Source organism: Achroia grisella, unplaced genomic scaffold (genome assembly GCF_030625045.1).
Source record: "Achroia grisella isolate CSIRO2021 unplaced genomic scaffold, CSIRO_AGI_Agris_v1 utg474, whole genome shotgun sequence".
In the NCBI taxonomy this organism is placed as follows: domain Eukaryota; kingdom Metazoa; phylum Arthropoda; class Insecta; order Lepidoptera; family Pyralidae; genus Achroia; species Achroia grisella.
Window position 1 is genome coordinate 3,315,874 of NW_026712878.1, and position 23,379 is coordinate 3,339,252.

Below are 23,379 nucleotides of genomic sequence, written 5' to 3' on the forward strand. Positions count from 1 at the left end.
AAACTACAGATAATACGAAACAACGATGTAGACTTACATTTGCTTTATCTGTGGTTTTATTAAGGTGACTTACTACGTGAGTAGTTGCATAGAAATATTTGTTTTAATTAAAATATAGGGATTGTAGAATTTAGACCCCGAATGTTGTCCTAATTGAAATAATGTGTACTTTTGTTTACGATGCTAGCATTTGTGTGTACAACACGACCTCAGTGGTCTAGCGGTTTAGCATACCGCTTTACTTCCAATGGTCGCGGATTCGATTCCTCGTACGGTGCATTTGTATTTATGAGTATGCTTGTTTATATCAGTTTCGGTGTTTTCTATTATGTATTTACAAAAAATTATCCAAGTATTTATATCAGTTGTCTAGTACCATAACACAAGCTCTGCTTACCGTGGGAGTATATGACGCTGTGTTAATTGTTCAGGGTTATTTATTTATTTTTATTTATTCGTATGTGTATGTCTGTTTATATTGTTCTGTATCTTTTATATGTATATTCGTTATATGAACCTAAATCTCACTGAAAATATTGTTTCTCTTCTCTTCAATATCTAAACGTAGTAATGTTTAGTTACAACAAAATATAGGATATTATAACTAATATTGCTATTTATAACTATCAACTTACAACCCTATTCTCATATGTTTAGGTCTCTAAGCGACGTGTACTAGCCTAAAGGGTACTAATAATCCCGGATTTCTTGTGTCCCGACGTAACTCGATTTCAATCAGTTGTTACAACACGGTCCCTTGAGGAAATCACGACTTATTTACTTATTTTATTTATTATATAATTTTTTTAGACGTGACTTAGTCTTTTACTACTCGGCATAGGTCCTAAAGGTCGTAAGTTGAATTCTGAAAATGAGCCGAACTCTATGTCTCAATTTATATTTTTAACTGACTGTACGGTGATTGAAAACACCGATAACAAACCAAAATAATCGTAGTTGCCGAATTTTAAAAAGCATTAATTATTCTTCTTGAAAAACCTCATGCTGTAGTCTCTAAGGACAATCTCGGCAGGTAGTTCCACAATCTAAGTGTACGCGGGAGGAAACTCCTCTGAAAACGTACTGTGTGAAACCACTTAGGTTCCAATGTGTGGGGATGAATTCCATGTGGATGGAGTGGATCGATTTAGGTTCCAATGTGTGCGGATGAATTCCATGTTGATGGATGCGAGTGGATCGATGGTACCTAGACTGTAATGGTTTGTAGTGCTTTAATATTATACATTTTTTTTTGTATTTGTATATACATACATACATTTATATGCAAAATATAAAAATATACCACCTAAAGCCTGACTGTTATAGTTGTTGAATATAAATAAGAAAAGACCCGAAATTGACAATTAATTTTTTTATATATTTGTCGAATTAGGTATTATTTTGTGGAACTCTATTCATTCGCAGTTTGGTTTCGCTGAACATCAATGCCTGATGAAGCCTTGTACAGAGGCGAAAAACTTGTCGATATATGGATATATATTAATAGAAATATGATTGTGGGGACACAAGTACAATAAAATATAAAATAAAATTAAATAGCGACACCTTATATGTACAGTGGTGAGGTGATAGCCATCGTGATACAAAACCGTATATCTCATATATAAAATTCTCGTGTCACAGTTTTCGTTCCCATACTCCTCCGAAACGGCTTGACCTATTCTCATGAAATTTTGTGAGCGTATTGAGTAGGTTTGAGAATCGGCCATCATCTATTTTTCATCCCCCTAAATGTTAGGGGTAGTCCGCCCCAAAATTTTTTTTTAAATTTTTTAGACCAAATTTCTAGTTTCTTTTTTTATGATACAACATACAAAAATACATACAATCCTAAATTTTCACCCTTCTATCATCAACCCCTATTTTTTATAGCGTTATTAATTTATATGGCAAAACAATGTTTGCCGGGACAGCTAGTTATAAATAAAAACAGTGCACGTGTCTCTCCAGTTTGCTGTCGTGACCCGGTCAATATTGTACTCGATGAGATAATTCGGTTGCAGTGTTGTTACACCACTGCTCTGCAGGGAGCCAGCCTCCGGCTAGTTAATTGCTGATCACCCCGCTTTAATAGCCTATTATGTACCTAGTAATGTACCGACTTGGTGATTTTCAAACGCTACTCGTAATTTTCTATGGATACTAGTCTCCTTTGATTTATATGTACATTATATATGCATTTATGTTTTACTTATTTAGGTAAATAGGTAAAATACATTTTGACGCCTACGCTTAGTGCAGAGACCTTTTTAAATAAACACAACTCACCACTTTGTTTAATTGTCATAGGTTAAAGTTAAGTTAAGATCTATATTTGTAAAGTTGTGTCTCATGTGAAATGTCTTTTCTTAAAATAAATATTATTATTTCCAAAAAAATGTATCTAAGTATTTGTAAGCTGTGTAGTACCCATGATGATGAGTTCATCGTCAGGGGTACATAGGTGGTTTGGGATACCTCTGTGTTGATTGTTTGAGGTTGTTATCGGTATTATTATTTTTTTATAACTTGTGTTATGAGTACTAGACAATTGACATAAATACTTAGATACTTTTTTGTAAATACATACATATTGTACATAGAAAACATCTAGATCAATACACACAATTATACTCATGAATGCAATGTTTGCATTGTGCGACCAATCGAACCCGCGACCATCGGAAGTAAGGCAGTGTGCTTAACCGCTAGATCACCGAGGCCGTCGCATATAATATGGCGCATGGGTGGAAAAAAGTCATTAAAATAAACATAATAAATATTTCTTCACTACTGTTCAGTTCAGTATACAGATTCAATTGAGAAGAACTGGCAAGAAACTCATTAGTTTTTTTTCAAGTGTCAGTTTTTTGCAATGTATACTTATGTAAATGTCTATATCTAACATTAAGTAGAGTCCCGTGCATAAACTATTATTGAAATGCATATTTGTCTATCATCAACAGGGTGACAGAGTCCAGGGTGATAGATACCAGTCCAATCTCTTATAAGATTATTATATTACTCCTCAAACAGCAGAACAGTTTCGTTGCGCCAGAAATAAGCATTAAGAGTTAGTTCTGATGATCACACAGCATAGAGGTACATTTGAAATAAGCACTACATGAAATAAGCAGTGTTGCTTATTTATTTAGCAGCGCTGATGAGAAAAGTTAGCATGTATGACTTTTCTAACTTTTGTTAAACAGATAGAGATGAAGCTTAGGGAACTTACGCTTGTTATATTCGTACTAATAATACAACTACTACATTATTTTTTTTAAATATTGGTGTAGTCTTTATAACAGTGTAATTAGAACATAATTGCTTATTATAAGTCGTATAACCAAGAGGTTGTGAGTTAAAAACTGGTCGATATCGAAAGAATATTAGTATTTATATTTCTGACTGATTCTCGGTGCGGCTAAGCCAATTTTCTCACTGCTGAAGTGATGTAGCCCTAAAAGTCCCTAATATCCCTATCACAGAAATAAAAAAAAATTACCACGGACTTAAAGCGCCTTGGAAATAGACAATACTCACATCGAAAAACTAGTTCCGTTGTCACAACAAAAAAATCTCGCTTATATTTGTATTTATGACAGTGCTATTAAAAATACTAGATGAACCTATCGAAGTTCTAAGAAGTCTATCTATGTTGCTATAATAATGGGTTCCCTAGATCCCATAACTAACAGCCTTTCCCAGATTTTTGTAGCGTAAATGGCATACACCAAGCCACACTAAAACAAATTAGACTTAACTACAACCAACAGTATCGAGGTCGGTGTTAAACTTATAAGATTAAGTGAGTGGGTAGAGTGTAAGTTTGGGTATCTAATTTACTTAAGTTACACAGGTAAATTACGAGTTTGCCTTCTAAGTTAATTTTGTTTTTCTTCACTTTTTTATGTAATTAATAACAATAATAATAATAAATAATCTCAGGACAATTCACACTGTGTCATCTAAACCAAATTAAGCTAGCTAAAGCTTGTGTTATAGGTACTGGATAACTGATGCAAATACATAGATTTTTTTTGTAAATACATACATATTATACATAGAAAACACCCAGATCAATGCAAACAATCGTACTCATGAATACAAATGTTTGTACCGTGCGAGGAATCGAACCCGCGACCATCGAAAGTAAGGCAGTGTGCTTAACTTCTAGACCACTGAGGCCGTCATCGAATCGTAATTGGAGTTTCAACAAACTGATGATCTACATGTTCATATAACCGTCGCTATATTATCATTATGCCTTTTCTTTTGAAAATCCTCATAGAGACCCGAACGCAATAGAGGAGGTAAACAGGTACTGCCGGACTAACCTACACTTACCGGCTAAATACCTCAAACTTAACCTTCTGTCAACGCATCAGGGGAGGAACTCCCGGACTCTTACCGGCTAAAAAGAAAAGGCATACATTGGGGTGTGTCTTTTCTCTCATATCAGTTGTCTACTTATAACACAAGCTCTGTTTACTCTGGTACTGGATGGCTTTGTGTAAATTATCCAAGGGTTATTATTATTAATCCGAGACAACTGTAGGCTCGCGTCCTGCCATGTTGAATTGAAATATTTTCAGCGGAGGACGCTGAAAATAAATGACAGGTGTTACTTTCAGCAAAATGTCGACAGCTGGCAATGATCCTGATTGCCTAATTTAGGATTACATCCGTGAGACAATATTTTTCTTGCGCAAATATACTTTAAGCAACCAAAAAAATCTCTATTTGCTTTAATTATATATTACGCATATATAATTAAAGCAATATCCTATATATATTATAATAGCAATATATATAATTAAATGTATAATATATTAGCAATACATATATATACTTAAAATAAAATCACGACTAATATCCCAAATGGCAAGAAAAGATTGACTACCAATCTTTTCAATTATCCACGTAGTGTGAACGATCAGCTTTTTGCCATAGGATAAATGTTTGGTTTTAATACCGTTGTTTTTTTCACTGGAGAATCATTAAAAAAATTATGGACACCAAATTTTACTTGTTTTGCCGAGATTTGAACTCACGTACATATGTATAAATAGTGGTTACTAAGCCTATTTGTTGCTTCAATTATTGCGTATAGAAAGAAATTTTAATAAATTGTATTAATCGCAATACAAAATTGAAGTTCATTCATTATTGTCTGTTCTTATTAATTAGCAAGTTTTCTTTAAAACATTATGTTACACGCATTATCGAGGATGTTTTATGAAATAGCTGTTGTTAAATTTATAATCTGTGTTATTTTAATGTTTAGCTATATATGTTAAGCTATATTACTGTAAAGTTTCATCCAAAACCGTTCAGTACTTTTTCTGTGTACCTAAGAGTAACAAAAATCCATTTCTCCGTCCATACTTCTAAACTTTTACGATTATAATATTAGTTAAAGCAAGACAAGGTAGCAAAAGTCCTACAAATATTAAAATTAATGTTATTTTGTTTCAGATTACAACCAAATATCGAAGTATGAGATAGAGTGGCGCACCGTCGACTCACCGACGAAAAATGTGAAATAATGAACTCACTACCATCACTCACATGATTTCAATAAACAATTACACACAAATTCAGGGTACACCACAATACGCTCACATCTCATACAAAAATGACACCCACAATGCGACGCTACCAAAAATCGAGATGTTCAATTACGATTACAACTCGAATAACACATTCGAGTACGGGAGTGCGGTCAATGGAACTGCGGGTGTGTCGAGCCTTAATTTCACGGAATACACTGAAATACCGTATTACATAAAGGCCACGTCGATGACGTTCTGTATAGCCATAATGTGCTTAGGTGTTATAGGAAATGTGATGGTGCCAATAGTTATTTTGAAGACCAAGGACATGAGGAATTCGACTAATATATTTCTAGTGAATTTGAGTATAGCGGACTTGATGGTGCTGTTGGTGTGTACGCCGACTGTGTTGGTGGAGGTGAATTCGAAGCCTGAAACGTGGGTGCTGGGAAGAGAATTATGTATGTACATAATATATTTTTAATTTTATAATTATAGGTGGGAAAGAGAAGGAAGCATCGTGTCGTCTCTAACCCACACAGCTGGCGTCATGTGGCCATTATATTGTGTGTAACGGTGAGAGAACAGTGGTGTGTATCTGAAAGGCGATAATTAGGAAGACAAGCAGTACATATTAATAAAACAAGTACTATTATATACTTGCTAGTATTTATTTTATTATATAAGTACTACCAAGTACTTTTTATGTGGTTCATGATAAAAAGTAGGCTGTATCGTTTGCCATTCCGTATGGTTTTATGTTAATATTATGTAACTAGAATAGCAAACAAAGTGACGGCTCACCTGATGGTAAATGATACAATGGATATCACGTTATCATGTGACACTGGTAGTATTGCTATTTCAGAGAAAATAGTTCTGCATCTGTATTGCATTTCTGCATTCATGTATTTCTCTGTCATATCTCACTCTTCAAACTAATCAGCAATTAGTTTACAAAGCAAGTTATTTCTCGTGCGAGGAATTGAATCCGCGACCATCGGAAGGCGGTGTGCTAAATCGATAGACCATCGAGGCCGTCTAACCACACAAATATTTACTATGCTTATATAGTATAAGTATAAGTACAATAAGACATGCTTCAATTTATAACACCTCTAAATGTTCTAAACTGAGAATTGAACCAACGATTCCTCGAATAAAAGCATGAACATAACTTGAATTCAAGCAAACATGACACTGAACTCGGTTTCAACTTTCTCGTATTATTAAGTTGAAAACACAGTAATCGAGTTGTAAGCTTGGAAATATCGTAATTTTATTAATAAAAAATATGCATACACAAATTGGATTGTGACTCGCAAAATCGTTAAATTTTGACAGACGAAAGATTATGGCGAATTTATGTACAATACTGGATCGTTTACTTCGTTAAATGCACATTTCGTGCGAACAAAAAACAACTCGTATAACTGTCATTGGTTATTATAAAAGAAATTGGAGTCATGTTATAATGCAAAAATGGATGCAGTTTAACCGATTTGAAAAAAAAGGATATCATATGCAGACATATTTTTTTAAATGAATAACATTGTGTTTACAACTTTGTTACATGTAGAGTGTTAATAATAAATAATAATAACCCAGAGCCATTCAGACAGTCCCACCTAGTCCCAAACTAAGCAGAATTTGTATTATGGGACAACTGATAGAAATACTTAAATACATTTTTTTGTAAATAAATACATAATATACATAGAAAACACCCAAATCAAAATACAAACAATCATACTCTTTAATACAAATATTTGCACTTGCCAATATCCACCTGGCCCTTTTCTTTTAAAATAAAAAAAAAGTTTCTAAAAATAAAATAATTTCAAAGTAAGATTATGGTTTCTATAATTAAATGTTTGAAACTGTGTGATATAATCAGTGATTAAAGTTTTAAAGAAGATAAACTTCTTCCTCGATGTCAGGATTTCGGTTGGCATTGTAATTACATTTGATATCAAAAGTATTTTAAAAAAGTTTCTATTTGAGGTGGAGCATCAGAAAAATCTTAAACTGTATATTATTTCTGTCACTCATATTCTTATTTATACCAAGCTGACCGGTAGGGATAGTGATTACATGTTTGACATGTGTAAGTGGTAAAAAATAAACGAATTTGACTTTCATTTTGACTTGGTATCCAGATACATAAAAAAAGAAAAAGTATATCTCATATATCTGTGATAACTACGATAATAATAAAGTGCTCTTTGCCTGTTTCATCACTAAAAAGGAGATGGACGAATATGGGAAAAAAAAGTCATTTGATTGCATTCTTATTTCAAATCTTATTGTAATTTAAAAATGAATACCAAACAGATTTCAAATTCAAATTCATAAGCGACGTTCTCGTGTAGTTTTATAGGACAAGTTTATAACATTTACTAGAAAGTATAGTAAAAATGTTATTTAGATTATATTAAAGTTTAATGTGGCAACATCGAGGAATTGTGAAAGGTGCATCTTTTAAATATTAAAGTAATTGAGTACAAACTTTCACGTGACTCTAACATCATACAGTTACGTATTGTTCGGATAAAGCTGGCAACACACGTAACTTCAGATACGTTCTGATGATTCTTTGTTTATGTGTTCAAAGTCTGTTTTTTCTCTAATTAAAAAGGCAAAACAAGCTGACGCATGACGGCCCACTTGATTGTAAGTGTTTTTTTTTCACTCTACTCTAATGCAGTTGGTCAAAGCTGGCCTTTACAGCTTCACCGGACGATAGGGGACGAGTGCAGATAGCACTCCAAACCTGCAGAAGGACTTTGGCAAGTGTAAACCATCGCCTATTTACATGAACATCATCGCTGATATCACGTTGCCATTTCTGAGGAGTATATAGTATACGGATATTACGCTTTTATTCTGTAATTTCAATGCATTATTCCATCTTTACATTGAAATATATCTTACTAAGCAAACTGGTTGGCAGCTGAAAGACGTGAGATCGAAATGCTACCTTGTCAGATTGACCTCCATGCGGTTATCCTCTGGAAACCATTGTGATAAATTTCTGGTGAATTTGTCATGATGTAGTTGATTGGGAGACTGATTGAGGCGCTGACCTGACCTCATGTTCATCTTATCATCCTCCACTGGTACCCCGCCAGCATAAGCCTTAGCGCAGGCGGGTGCACCATTCCATTATCATCTATTAAAAAAAATTGGTTTGTAGAGAAAAGATCTATTACGACAATACAAAATATTATAATAATGTAAGTTTATTTGTATAAATGATTACGTATTCTATTCTATTTTACTCTGGTATCGGTGATACAAAAACTAATATAACCAACTGACCACAGATTTGGCAATAGACAATTCTAACATCAGTAAACTTGTTCCGTTGTCGAAACAAAAAAAAAACTCGCTTCTGTTTGTATTTATATCAATTACTGTGGCAAAGAGTGTCATCGCTACCGGCTCTATTGAATGAGGTGGAGTCACACTGTAAGCGGAGTCTCAACGAGTTATCTCTTATTCTAGCCGACCCACGTAACTTCGTTTGCGTCACTTATTGATTACTAGCTGTACCCGCGACATCGTCCGCGTGGAATAATACTTTATTTTTCTAAAATAAAATAATGTTTCTAAAATAAAAGTAGTAGCCTAAGTTACTCCCTATTACATCAGCTACCTGCCAAAAAAAAAAATCGGTTGGTTTCAGAGATTACAAACAGACCGACAGACAAACAGATAAAAATTTTATTTATATGTATTTACCCTATTTATATTCATATGCGTGATTAAAAAACGGTTATTTCAATATTACAATATATAGACAATTTATATTTTATGTATTATTTTATAGAGATATAGATAGCGTGATTATATATCCTATATCCTGTCTCGATAAATGGGTATATAACACTATAATAATTCTTTAGTAAAGATATAGAGACAACTTATATTTTATTATTATTTTATATGTATGTATGTCTATAATGTATTTATAATATGGGCCATTAGTAATCTGAATTACATACTTGAAATTATGAATTAATTCATTCTATTTCCTGAGATTAGCGCTGTCAAACAAACACTCTTTAGCTTTCTAATATTAGTTTATATATATATCAAAAATATCTAAAAATAAATATTCAATAATTAGTTCTTTACTTTATTATTACAGTAATGAGTACCTATCTAAATTAGTTAATTCTATCGTTAAAGTAATTTCTTTAAAAAAAAGATATTTTTATTCGTTTATTTTTATTGTAATGTGTGCATTTTATCGGTATGGATATCAAAAACATATTACTGTAATTTTTTATCTACTGCTACCGAGTTGTAACATTATAATAAATGTACGTGGTAAACATTTTATGGATTTCCATAATTTTTAATGAAACCGCTTATTTTTATTATGTAGATGTCCTTGAATAATACAAATGATTATATATATATATGTATTTTGTCCAGTTCAATGACCTAAAATCCGCTACGCCTATTATGTAATTAATCCGCTCACATACGAACCATATCCTATTGCTGACCATTCGCAGCATATGCCGACATTGTGTTAAATGACCTACACTAACAAATACTAGGCTACAGCTGCGTCCACCACAACCCTTATTGCATTAAATTATAGTTCAATTTTGTTTAAATTTCACTCCGGAATATCGTGGCTTTTTATACCACAATGCGCCCTAATTAAGTGTAATAAAGCGTACGTCGTGGATTGTCGTGGTATAGGGTTGCCACTTTATGTTCTAGTTAGTCTGCCATCCACACAAAAGGATGCGAGTTTAGACGGGGTGGAATTACAATGAAGGAGAAGGAATTAGGAGGAGAGAGGGAATTAGGAGGTTAGAGGGGGAACTGAGGCATCGCCTTCGTGAGCGTAGCTTCGCCTTGGCAGACGTATCAATAAGATTTCTTCCAAGTGTTGCGTTGAAACTAATTCTCACAGTGGACCGCCTCTGGGATTGCAGTAGAATGCGCCAGTGACTTTGAGACCCAATATTTTTTTTTAAGGATGATATAGAATAAAAGACTCGCCTACGCTAACGGTTTACGCTAGCGTGGTACCAGTAGAGGATGATAAGATGAGCATGAGGTCAGTTCAGTTAGCCCATCGTGACAAATTCATCAAAAATTTATCGTAATGGTTTCCAGGGGGAACCGCATGGAGGTCAACCTAACATGGGACATTGCTACCAATAAGATCATCAATCCACATTACTAACAATCTCCTTTCGCCCCGCCGTATGGTGTTAAGTTCGCCAAATGTACTGTACTGTATATTATATTGTGTGCATTAAAATTAACTGTGTAAAAAAAAAAATGTAAATAAATAACTATAAACCTGTATTTTAGATAATTAAATAAATAAATTTTCAAATAAATTTTCTTTTGGACTGAAAAACAAGCTGTAAATATTATTTGAATTTATGACTTTCTCTGTTTATAATTCAATTTTTTTCCATTTAACTCTCAGTTCATGACTGTCATAGTATTTGGTATATATGTAACGTTATACGTGGCATATATATTATATATTGGAAGTTATATATTAATTGTATCTGGATTCACCGGCTTTGGTGGTCTAACGGTTTATTCACGGTCGTGGGTTGTACCCGTCGTGTAATAGAAATATTTATATATATTTTCATTGCTTATATTTTGTTGAATTTTTTTATGTTTATTTTTAAAAGACAATTATTCTCTGCACCACCTATGGTTGATCAAATGAGCATGGTGTTAAGTCCGCCAAATGTACTGTACTATATATTCGATTGTCGTGGTTTACCCGTCGTGTAATAGAAATATTTATACTCAAGAGTATCATTGCTTGTATTTGGCTCAGTGTTTTCAATATTTTTAAAAGACGATGCCACTTGATGGTTGTTGTGGATCATGAAAAAGCATGAGCTGTAAATTTGTATTTGGAACAGAATCGATGGTCATTTGTTTATAATAGAAATATTAATACTGAGTATCATTGCTTGTATTTGGCTAGTGTTTTCTAAAGTAATTTTTTTTAAAAGATGTATATATATTTATGATCATATGAGCATGAGGTTAAGTTATTTAGCCCATCGATGGTCGTGGGTTGTACCCCTCGTATAATAGAAATATTAATACTCAAGAGTATCATTGCTTGTATTTGGCTCAGTGTTTTCTAAGTATTTTTTTAAAAGACGATACTGATGCACCCTCATGCTCATATGAGCATGAGGTTAAGTTTTTAGCCCATCATATCAAATTTACCAGTAATTTATCACTATGGACCTGACATGGTACATTGCTAGCTATATTGTACATACTCATCAGTTCACATTACTAACAATTCCCCTTCTGAGTACAAATTGTAGAATATAATGGTAGTGTATGTAATATTTTATTTTATAATTTAAATTTAAAAAAAAATTACATAATATAAAAAAATTGTATTCTGCACTCCTTCCCTATATAAATCATAAGAGTGCGTAATTTCATATTTCTCCGTTCGCGCAAATTTCGTAAAAATTGGTAAAAGTTTTTGTTTCACGTATAGATAAATATATGCTGATACAGAATTTAATTATCTACAATATTTTGAATTACCTTTCATTTGTAAAAAAAACTAAAATTTACCATCCAATTAGTCCTATTATATTTTTTCGCGTGTTGTCCACGTTGACAGCCCTATCACAAGTGATTTAGGATGCCCAAGAATTAAAATACACTTTCCGCGAATCGTGTTGAGACCATCACACTTTATGATCTTTTTATTCCCCACTTACATTTGTATTTTCGGTTGATATGTGATGATAATGACGAACACTTGGCTATTCTTGTAATGACTCGGTGTTACAGCAAGCTCTTTTATTGCCATTCAATGGGTATCATCTCCAATTGATAATACTGTCACTTTTTTTTATTATACGACTTACACGACGACTTATAGGACGACTTATACGACGACTTATACGACTTATACGACGACTTCGTCCGCGTGGAATTTAACTTTATTCTTCTAAAATAAAAGTAGCCTAAGTTACTCCTTATTACACCAGCTACCTGACAATAAAAATCGTCGTCAAAATCGATCCAGCCATTTCAGAGATTAGCCCGAACAAACAGACAGACAGACAAAAATTGTAAAAAAAATGATTTTGGTGTATGTACCGTATTTATTGTCATATGCATGTAGTAAAAAACAGTTATTTCAATATTACAAACAGACACTAATAAAGTTAAATTCTACGCGAACAAAGTCGTGGTAACAGCTAGTTTAACAATATATTCGTGACAATTTTATTCTAATTAATACAACTGTTTTTAGGTGTAATAAGTAACATACAAACAAACAGATAGTTTTTGTCTCGTCAGATAACCAAATAATGTTACCGAATTGGGTTTAAGGAAAAAACAAATTCAGTGAATTTTCTTCCCAGTTCTTTCAGTAAAATCTGAAACTGTCTGATAATAATACAAAGAAATTTGACTAAAATATTCTAAAAAAATAAATGATTATTAAATTTCCGAATTGTTATTTCAACAAACTATTCTCATATAGTAATATACCTGGACAACTCACACAGCGCCATCTAGTCCCAAGCTAAGCACAGCTTGTGTTATAGGTACTAGACGACTAACATAAATTATTAAATACATTTATTTTCTAAATACATACATATCATACATGGAAAACACTTAGACCAATACAAACAATCATACTCATAAATAAAAATATTTGTTCCTTGTACATGCGCGGAATCGTGCCCACGACCATCGGAAGAAAGGCAGTGTGTTAAACCGCTAGACCACCGAGGCATTCATTGACTAAAAGTCGTACATCAATAAATGATTATTGAATTTGTGAAATGTTATTTGAACAAACAATTCTCGTATACATAGACCGCCACAACGAACAGTGGCAAGATATTTGCACCACATTATTCTCTGTCGTGAACGCCAGAATCAGATATTAAATTTCTAGGATAGCAATGAAATTGGCTTAGTAATGTGAACACAAGTAAGTTATACAATAGGCAGTTGTAATTCGAACTTAGTCGTTCTTTTTTTTTATGGATGACTTGCTACTCGCCCTGGCTTCGCCCGGATGTACATGTATTATACATTCCTCCAGAATCACTCTATCTATTAAAAAAAAACCGCCTCAAAATCCGTTGCGTAGTTTTAAAGATTTAAGTATAAATAGGGACGGTCAGACAGCGACAGCGACTTTAGTTTTATACTATGTTATGGTAATGGAATTTAGTGCACCCCCTGCGCTAACGTTTTACGCTGACGGGGACCAGTGGCGGATGATGAGATGAACACGAGGTCAGGTCAGTTAGCCTATTGTGACAAATTTACCAGGAATTTATAACGACGGTTTCCAGGGAGAACAACGTAAAGTAATCAGTGCATATCAAAAATATATATATGATAATTTAATAGCTCCATTTAATATTTAAAAGAGACACGAACATCTTAGCGCTCCATGAATTCATCGTGCGGGTGTCGGCAGAGGGGAAAACTCCGAGCAGTTCCCGAGATTTGTGACTCGGTTTTTTTTTCGGACTACTCTAATGCTGTTGGCCGCAGCTGGCCTTTACAGCTTCACCGGACTATAGGGAGCGAGTGCAGATGGCACTCTAAACCCGCGGAAGGACTTATGGAGCGGCTGAAGGCCAACTCTCTCCTGACTGATACGACTTTAGTCTGAGGGCACCGCTAGGGGTTCGAACCTCGGCTCAGGCCGTTGTAACCTCGGTCCGCGTTTGAATTGGACGATCGGAGGGGGTGACTCGGGTGTAAGTCTAAGGGGTCTCTTTGTCGACGTACGTCGACACTCACCTACACAGTTCCTGTTTCTCTCCCTGCCCAGCCAAACCTTACAGTACAGCTTTATATACACGTTTTAGTATCAGTATGGATACAATTGAAATTCGACAACTATTATCGGAATATTATAAAAACATATCCACAAGTTAGTTATGTGAAAGTTTCAATAACAATTACAATAAAAAGTATGTTTGAAAACTAATATCGGAAATTGTAATCACACAGGAATAACTATGAAACTAGGATATTCCCATATGTTTTTTTATGTTTAAACTACTAGATGTTATCAGTGACTTTGTCTACTTTTATTAAATATAAGTTAGTGACTAGCCCGTCTTTATACTGTAATAGTCTACGTACACATCAAATTTCATTCAAATCCGTTCAGTATAAAAATGTAAGAAACAAACACATTTACAATTTTAAATAATGTTAATATAAAGAGTATGAATAATATATGGTTTATTAAATAAACCACTTACATATATTTATAAATCTATTTTCGTAACCCAATTACTTCTTTCTTATCCCATTCATTTGGGGTTGACATAATATGTTTTTCCCTTCCATTCATCCCTGTCCGTAGTCATCTCGTTATTTACTCCTTTTCTTGCTATATCATCTTTCACACAATCCATCCATTGTCAGCCTATCTCTGCCCTTATAACTTGCCACATTCATATGTGATGTGTTCTTTAAAAAAAAAACTCTTCATTCTTACGTATTTAGTAACCCAATAAAAGTAGACAATAATATCAGTTAACATTTTTAGAATTTTTTAATTATTAATGTACATTAATAATTTGAGAAGTATATGTTTTTTGTATGTATATAAGTATTATTATGTAGTTAGATGTACGTGTATATAATATATAATTTGTATTTATTTAATAATACTTGCTATAAGTACTTGTTATGCCTCGACTAGAACAGTCTAATCACTCCTCTCCATCCTAAGGTTGCCTCAAAGAAATCGCTATTTAGCGATAAGGCCGCCCATCGTTATCTCTATATTGTAATTGTTGTTTTTTTTTATATTTGGTGTACATATTAATTTATGTAATTGTTAATTTATTTCTGTAAGAGAAACAATAAAGAGTTATTCAATGCATTCATTCATTTTTCAAATAAATAAACTTTTACAAGAATAGTAATTTATTCATTCGTTTGCAAGTTAATAAGCACAGATTTAATTGAAAAATTAATCCTGAAAACAATAAATAATTTAAAAAAAGAATTATATCTGTTGTTCTATTTGCTTCGTAAATTTGTTTCCATTTACACAAATGTTACTTTTCCCAACACAAAAGCTGTACTAAAATGAATAACCTATTTTCTCTTTAATGTAAAACAATTAATTTTCAATTTATTCCATGTAAAGGCATATTGCCTTTGTTTTACTTGAGGTTTACTGTATATTTAATTAAGTGCGTTGACCTCGATTGTCACTTCCGACTTATGTCATTTTGCGTCTTTTCAACTTATTTTTAAGACGAAAACTAATAGTCTGTATTTTAGTACGCGAAGCAAAAACTACATAGGTACCTCTTTTTACGAAAATTGAGCGGTTGGAGAAGTAAGAAATTGCGCACACTTATAGTTTACTACCTGTGCCCGCGACTTCGCCCGCGTGTTATAGTGACATTGACCAAATATAGAAAAAAATATTTGATAATCTAACTCAAAAAAGGCAACGAAAAAAGATTCCTAGTAATAGAACACGCAAAAACTACCGGATTTTAATGAAAAATAAGCTTATTCAGAATAACACATAGGCTTCCTTAAAAATGACTATTTTGAATACAAACTTTCATCCCCTATTTTGTACTCTCTATTTATTTTGTGTCAGGCGCGAGTTGGCCTTCAGCCGCTCCATAAGCCCTTCCGCGGGTTTGGGAGTGCCATCTGCACTCGCCCCCTAATGTCCGGTGAAACTGTAAAGGCCAGCTGCGGCAAACAGCATTAGAGTAGTCCGAAAAAAAAATGACTATGCAAACACTGTAAACCTATTTTTCAAGTAATTAAAAAACTAGCCTGGATTCTGATTACACCATCAAGGGTCTTGATTTTCACTAAAAGGCGCAAACACTACTAAACAAATATAATATACATTAATTTTTACTACTGAACAGAGATTAAGTGCGTAGCGGTTTCTATGTTGATTGTCGCATGCCTAATCCTTGTTGTTAATTAAATATAAGTAAATCAATATTTATTTAAAAGAGCAACACACAAGTTTCTTGCTTGTTCTTCTTGTGATGAATCTGCATTCCGAATAAGGGGTAGAATAAAAAAACTTGACTATTCAAAAGTGCTTATATTAGGTTTATTTGAATAAAGATTATTTCTATTTCTATTTCTACTAGTGGTCGGCCAGTGTTAAGAGCGATTTTAATTTATATGCCAAAATAATGTTACCCCGCAAACATTGTTAAAATACTGATAAAAATACTAATGCATTAAATACGTAGGCGTGGATAATGGAAAACGGGCCAACGATATCCCGCCAGAGATTCCAATAGTTTCCGTGCCATTTCGGAGCCACTATGTCAGCCAACAGACGTAGTCTTCTGCATTGTCAGCAAATGTCCTTTGGGATCCATATCACTATATCCGTAGTAAAAGAAACTCTATAACGTTACTCTTAAAAGCGTTTTTCAATTGAAACGATAAGTTAGTGTTTTTAATATTGCCCAATTATTAACTTGTAAAACAACTGTTTATATCGTACGCTTATATTGTACTCCATTGTCTCGAATTTAAATTAGACTTTAAAATAAAGTTTTCAAAATTTGAATATTTTTTATAAAATATGACTTCCATAAAACTAGCAGTACCCTGCAGCGATGCCTGCGTACTTAAAATATGTTATTTTTCTTCTAATCGGTCACTGTTTTTGAGTTTATACATTACAAACATCCAAAAAGTTACTGTTTCCTCTTTATAATATTAGTCTATGATATAGACAAGCTTAATTTGTTCCATAAAAAAAGGCTATTTCGCTAAAAAATACATAAAAGGCAAATCACATTAATTATTTAAATTTAAATACTTTGCTTATACCAACAGATCAGGCTACTTATATATATATTTTAAATTTTAATATGTTATAAATGTATATAAGATTTTTTATTAAAAACAAACAACCCTACCTATAATGATAAGAAAAAAATACTGATAAAATTTAAGTAAATTATTTGTGGTAAAAAGTAGCTAAAATATTTTAAACAATTTGATATCAAAGAGAAATAAAAAAAAATCTTGTTACAACATTTTATCTTTCAACAGTACCTTCAAAACGTTACCTCTAGTAAAAGAAATATAATTGACAGTCTGAGATAACAGCAAGGGCCGTTTATCTTCGTGTAATAAATCAGTGGTCGCCATTTTGTGTAGATCAGTGTTTCCCAAAGTGGGGCCCACGCCCCACAATTGGGGAGCAATTTGATTGATAAGGGGCCCTTATCAATCAAATTGCCCCCAATTGTGTGGAAAATGGACTCTATTAAATAAATTATAAAGAATTCGTGATTCGAAATTTAAATTTTTCATTATATGTGTCGAAAATTTACTTACTATTTCGTTAATCATTTTCTGGTGATTTCTTTGTAAATCCTATTGTTTAAATTTTTAAAGTAAACAATAAAATTGTTTAATGTTATAAATTATGTATGTTATATGGGGTGAGAATTTTAGAAAAACTAAGGTGGGGCATGGCACTAAAAAGGTTGAGAGTTTTACAGGCTTCTACGAGTATAATGCAAATTGAAGTTAGGTCTTAACTACTGACATCACTTTGTAATTGATCACATTGAAATTACTATGATGATCAATCCAAAGATATGATAACATAAGTTGGCTAGACGGCTTCGAAATGTGATCATATTAATATAATATTACTGGTCAATACACACAACGCCATCCAGTCCCAAGCTAAGCAAAGCATGTATTATGGGTACTAGAAAACTGATAAATTCCTTTTTTTGTTTTTGTAATAATAATAATAATTTCATGACAATTCATACAGAGCCATCTAGACCCAAGTTAAGCTAGCTAAAACTTGTTATAAGTACTAGATAACTGATACATATACATAGATATTTTTTTGTAAATACATAGATATTATACATAGAAAACACCCAGACCGATATAAAGAATCATACTCATGAACACAAAATGTATGTGAATCGAACCCGCGACCATCGGTCGTAAAGCGGTGTGCTAACCACTAGACCACCGAAGCGCAATAAAATTAAAGTCTGCGCTGACCGCTAACATCGGATATGTATAGAAAAATACCCGTAGAACACTAGTCTGTATCTTTCCACATAGACCGACATATTTATTACATATAGATAATTTCGTCAAAACAATAGTGTCAACTGAAATAGCTATGCGGGCGCAATTCGTTTGATTACGAAACACCCGACTAGAAAACTCCAATTATTGGCCGTTTAAATTCCTATATATATATATATATATATATATATATATATATATATATATATATATATATATATTTACACCTTTGTTACCTGTTACCTCCCAATGGAACCACGATCCAGGTTTCATGTTTGGACATCGTTCTTACCTGTGTTGGGGACACACATACAAGAACTTTCACGTTTACTAATAAGACGTATGTCTGGCCGTCGTGGGCTCTTGCTCTATTACAGCTCTTGCGCTATTAAAGGTAAACAAATAAAAGTAAAAATTTTTTTTTACTTTTATTTGCTTACCTTTATATATATATATATTTGGATTTACAAATTCTTAGGCTCCCACTGCCTTTTAACAGAAGTTTTCACTGCAGGATATATATTATATTATATTATACATTTTTAATAATTACATATATATTATATACGTGAAATATTTGTATATAATAGATTTAATATTTAAAAGTTTACGCGTGTATGCAGTGTACATATTGGGCATCCGTCTAAGCTAACGGTTTACGCTGGCGAGGCACTGGTGAAGGACGATAAGATGAGCACGAGGTCAGCTAGCCCATTGTGACAAATTCATTAGGAATTTATCACGATGGGCTAACTGACCTGACCTCATGCTCATCATATCATCCTCCACTAGCGCCCCGCCAGCGTAAACCATTAGCGCAGGCGGGTGCACCATTCCATTATCATCCATAAAAAAAGGCAGATATTGAAGACTATACTATGACGATCTCGGTGGTCTAGCGGTCTAGCACACGACCGATGGTCGCGGGTTCAATTCCACGCACGGCACAAACATTTGTATTCATGAGTATGATTGTTTGTATCGGTCTGGCTGTTTTCTATGAATAATATGTATGTATTTACAAAAAAAATATCTATGTATAGGTATCAGTTATCTGGTACCCATAACACAAGCTTTAGCTAGCTTAACTTGGGACTAGATGGCGCTGTGTGAATTGTCCTGAGATTATTATTATTACTATAGAAAAAAGATGAGGGAAAATATTAGAACTCCTGATACGGCAAAATATTTTATGAAAATTATTATTGAGGTAAAAGTAGAAGGAAAGATGGGGTGGGGACGACAAGGCACAGCTACATCAAGCGAATTAAAGACAAAATTACAATTGATTACAGTTGCTACATTTGAGATCAGCACGGACCTTGTCATGGCACTCAAACATAACAAAATTATTATTATTGTGATACAAATTATAAATACGTAGCATTTATAAAACATATATATGTATATAATATATAATTTGATATTGCTCATATATACCTATCATATTAAAACTTAGTGATTCTTTTAAGTATTTTATAAATAGATTGTCGTTATATAAAAAAAGGTCATGAAGTTTGCGCCTTAAAGAAAAGAAAAAGTTGGGCCGTTCAAAATCTTCTTCAAGGTTCTAGAAACTTTACTTCGTTTATCATCTTTCTTCTCCTGGAGTTAGATGTATGTAAATACTACCTGTTGCTGTCGGCTTTGTTCGCGTCGTCTCGTAAAATTAGAATTGTCAAAAGTCTTTTCATAGTTAATGTATATGCAAAAGTTTGTGAGTATGGATGTATGGACGTTTGTTACTCTTTCACGCAAAAACTACTGAACGGATTTTGACGAAACTTTACAGTAATGTAGCTTATACTCGTACATCAGAATAACACATAGGCTACAAATTTCATGTGGATAAAATCGCGTGCACACATAGTACATTATATAATAAACCTATTTAGAAAGAAAACTATTATTGTGTACTGTATTATTCAAAATAGGTTTTAAATAAACTAAGTATTATTTAAAACCTATTCTGAATAATAGCTTTCTAGACCTCGTTTTCACTTTGCGTTTATAATCAGTCAGGATAAATTGACTGATGACGACCTCGGTGGTCTAGCGGTCTAGCATACCGCTTTACGTCCGATGGTCGCGGGTTCGATTCCTCGCACGGCACAAACATTTGTATTCATAAATATAATTGTTTGTCTGGGTGTTTTCTATGTATAATATGTATGTATTTACGAAAAAAAATCTATGTATTTATATCAGTTGTGTAGTACCCATAACTAGCACCAAGCTTTTGCTACCTTAACTAGATGGCGCTGTGTGAATTGTCCTTATTATTATTAAACTATATAAGTATAGATACATATTTGAGAAGCATTATAATATATATCACTATTTGCTTTTCATTATCGACAGTATAATGGAGCAATGTGTTAATTATTTGTTATCCAGCTTAAACCACTTATGTAGAAGCACGAGTTTATAATCACTTGACTAGGCTTGGGTGTGTTTATGTTCGTACTTCAAGGAATCTTCATATACAGATAATATTAGATAGACGTAGAAATATTTTATTTATCTTCTGTACACAGAATAGAAAATAAAACTAAAAATTGAGGATCGTTCTTACCTGTGTTGGGGACACACATACAAGAACTTTCACGTTTACTAATAAGACGTAAGACTGGCCGTCGTGGGCTCTTGGGATATAAATAAAATAGATCCTCAACTAATGATAAAAATGTATATTTAGAAAAGTTACAGAAATTGATACTAGAAAATATTATATAGAATTATAGCTGTATGTGCCGAGTAGGGTTCATCGGGAAATCGTAGGGATTTGTTCCCGGGAAATCAAGCTCGAGAAAAGTCGAGAAATCAAGTACCTACATATATTGAAATTAAATTGCCGTTTGTTTTGCTGCGTGGCGGCGCAATAATTCAAAATATTAAGGTTTTCTTTCACCAACCTTGAACTCCGGCCGCCCACGGGGATTGTGTTGCAGGTCGAAATTTCCAGAACGAAAACGTTGGAACCAAAAATGTATTGTTTTCTTTTGCGACACCACCGCCATACACATCATTAATACTTCGAGCCGTTTCGGCAGCACTAGTGCCATGGCGGAACTCGTACTCGTACTGGTAAGTGACGCGATATTTTAAGTTTTTCATTTTGTAAGCTGAGCAAGCATATATATTGCGGTTTTCGAAAAACAAATGCATGATTGAATAGCCGTATAAATTTGAAATTAGAATTCCTAACCAAAGAGGAGATATTTAAGATCAAAGTGGCCAGTACGACAAAAGGCTAATTTCATTTTTTTTTTGATGTTATTGGAACCAAATAATATCAGAAAACGTACGTAAATGTAAATTTCTCAACAACCCGAGAAATTAACCTCGAGAATTCGCGAGACCCGAGAAATTGAAAAGCTCGAGAAATTATGAACCCTAGAGACGAGTGACGGATGATCTGAGAATATTTTATAGGTGAAATGTGGAACGTGTCTCTCTTGTATGTAAGCGGTCAGTTGTCATGAAAAGAGGTAATGTGAAATGATTATCATACAAATATATACAGTACACCATAAACTCTGATTATCAGATATATAGTCTTCAGTAGGTAAGACTGTGCAATAGCTTATATAGTAGAAGATATTGTTGTATACTAACAATTATGCTCCTAGACAATACATCGAGACCCAAGGTACGCAGAGCTTGTATTATGGATACTAGACAACTAATATGAACAGTTGAACACTTAGACATTTTGTAAATACATACATAATATACACAGAAAACATCCAGACCGATACAAATAATCATGAATACACAATATTGACACAGTCATTAAAAAACATATATATATATATATATATATAAACACCTCTTTGGGCACTTTGTTGATCACGCCACAACCTAAACACTTGCCGATTCCACCTTTTGCACTGAATAACTTGACTCCTACCGCGTATATCTCAGGCGGTATGGCAACGTCGCATTCTATTTTGCGATGCGGCCATATATATTCGTCGATAGTACGATATACTCGACACTTTTTTTACTAATAATTCGTGACTGAATGGCTCCGAACGGCTAAATTTTTGGTATACACAAAGACTTTTTGGCTCTGAATATATTCCAAAAATCAATTAATTATGTTGATCACTTTATATACTCGTCCTTACTGCGATACTTATCATATATATATATATATATATATATATATATATATATATATTATATATTATATATTCACAATGCTCCATATATGCAAGCTCCAGCAACGGTGGAGGCAGGGTCCCCCCTGCACCGTACACCGCACCCCGCGCACACAAACAAATTAGATATTTTTTGAATACACAAAGACTTTTTGGCTCTGTATATATATTTCAAAAATCAGTTAATTGTGTTGACACTTTATATACTGGTCCTTACTGCGATACTTATTTTAATCCGAATATATATAGATACCGTAACGGTCTATCAATTATGAATTTACTAATCTAGATATTTTATATTCGCAATGCTCCATACATGCAAGCTCCAGCAACGGTGGAGGCAGGGGGAGCACCGTACACCGCACCCCGCGCACACAAACAAATTAGAATAAATTAAATTCATAAGATTATTTATGTATTTCGACTGCCTCGGTGGTCTAGTGGTTTAGCACACCGCCTTATATCCGATGGTCGCGGGTTCGATTTCTCGCACGATGCAAACATTTGTACTCATCGGTCATCGATTGTTTTCATCGGTCTGGGTGTTTTATATGTAT

At 33.4% G+C, this 23,379-nt stretch overlaps 1 protein-coding gene across 1 annotated transcript in view; it reads left to right on the forward strand.

Moving 5' to 3' along the window:
• The window catches only part of LOC131845416 (neuropeptide SIFamide receptor-like), a 111,503-nt gene that overhangs the window by 49,425 nt on the left and 38,699 nt on the right, over positions 1-23,379 (forward strand). Inside the window, exon 2 of the mRNA XM_059194480.1 lies at positions 5,479-6,016. Coding sequence (XP_059050463.1) covers positions 5,572-6,016 — 445 coding nt within the window. The 5' untranslated portion in view covers positions 5,479-5,571. The remainder of the gene's footprint in view (positions 1-5,478; positions 6,017-23,379) is intronic.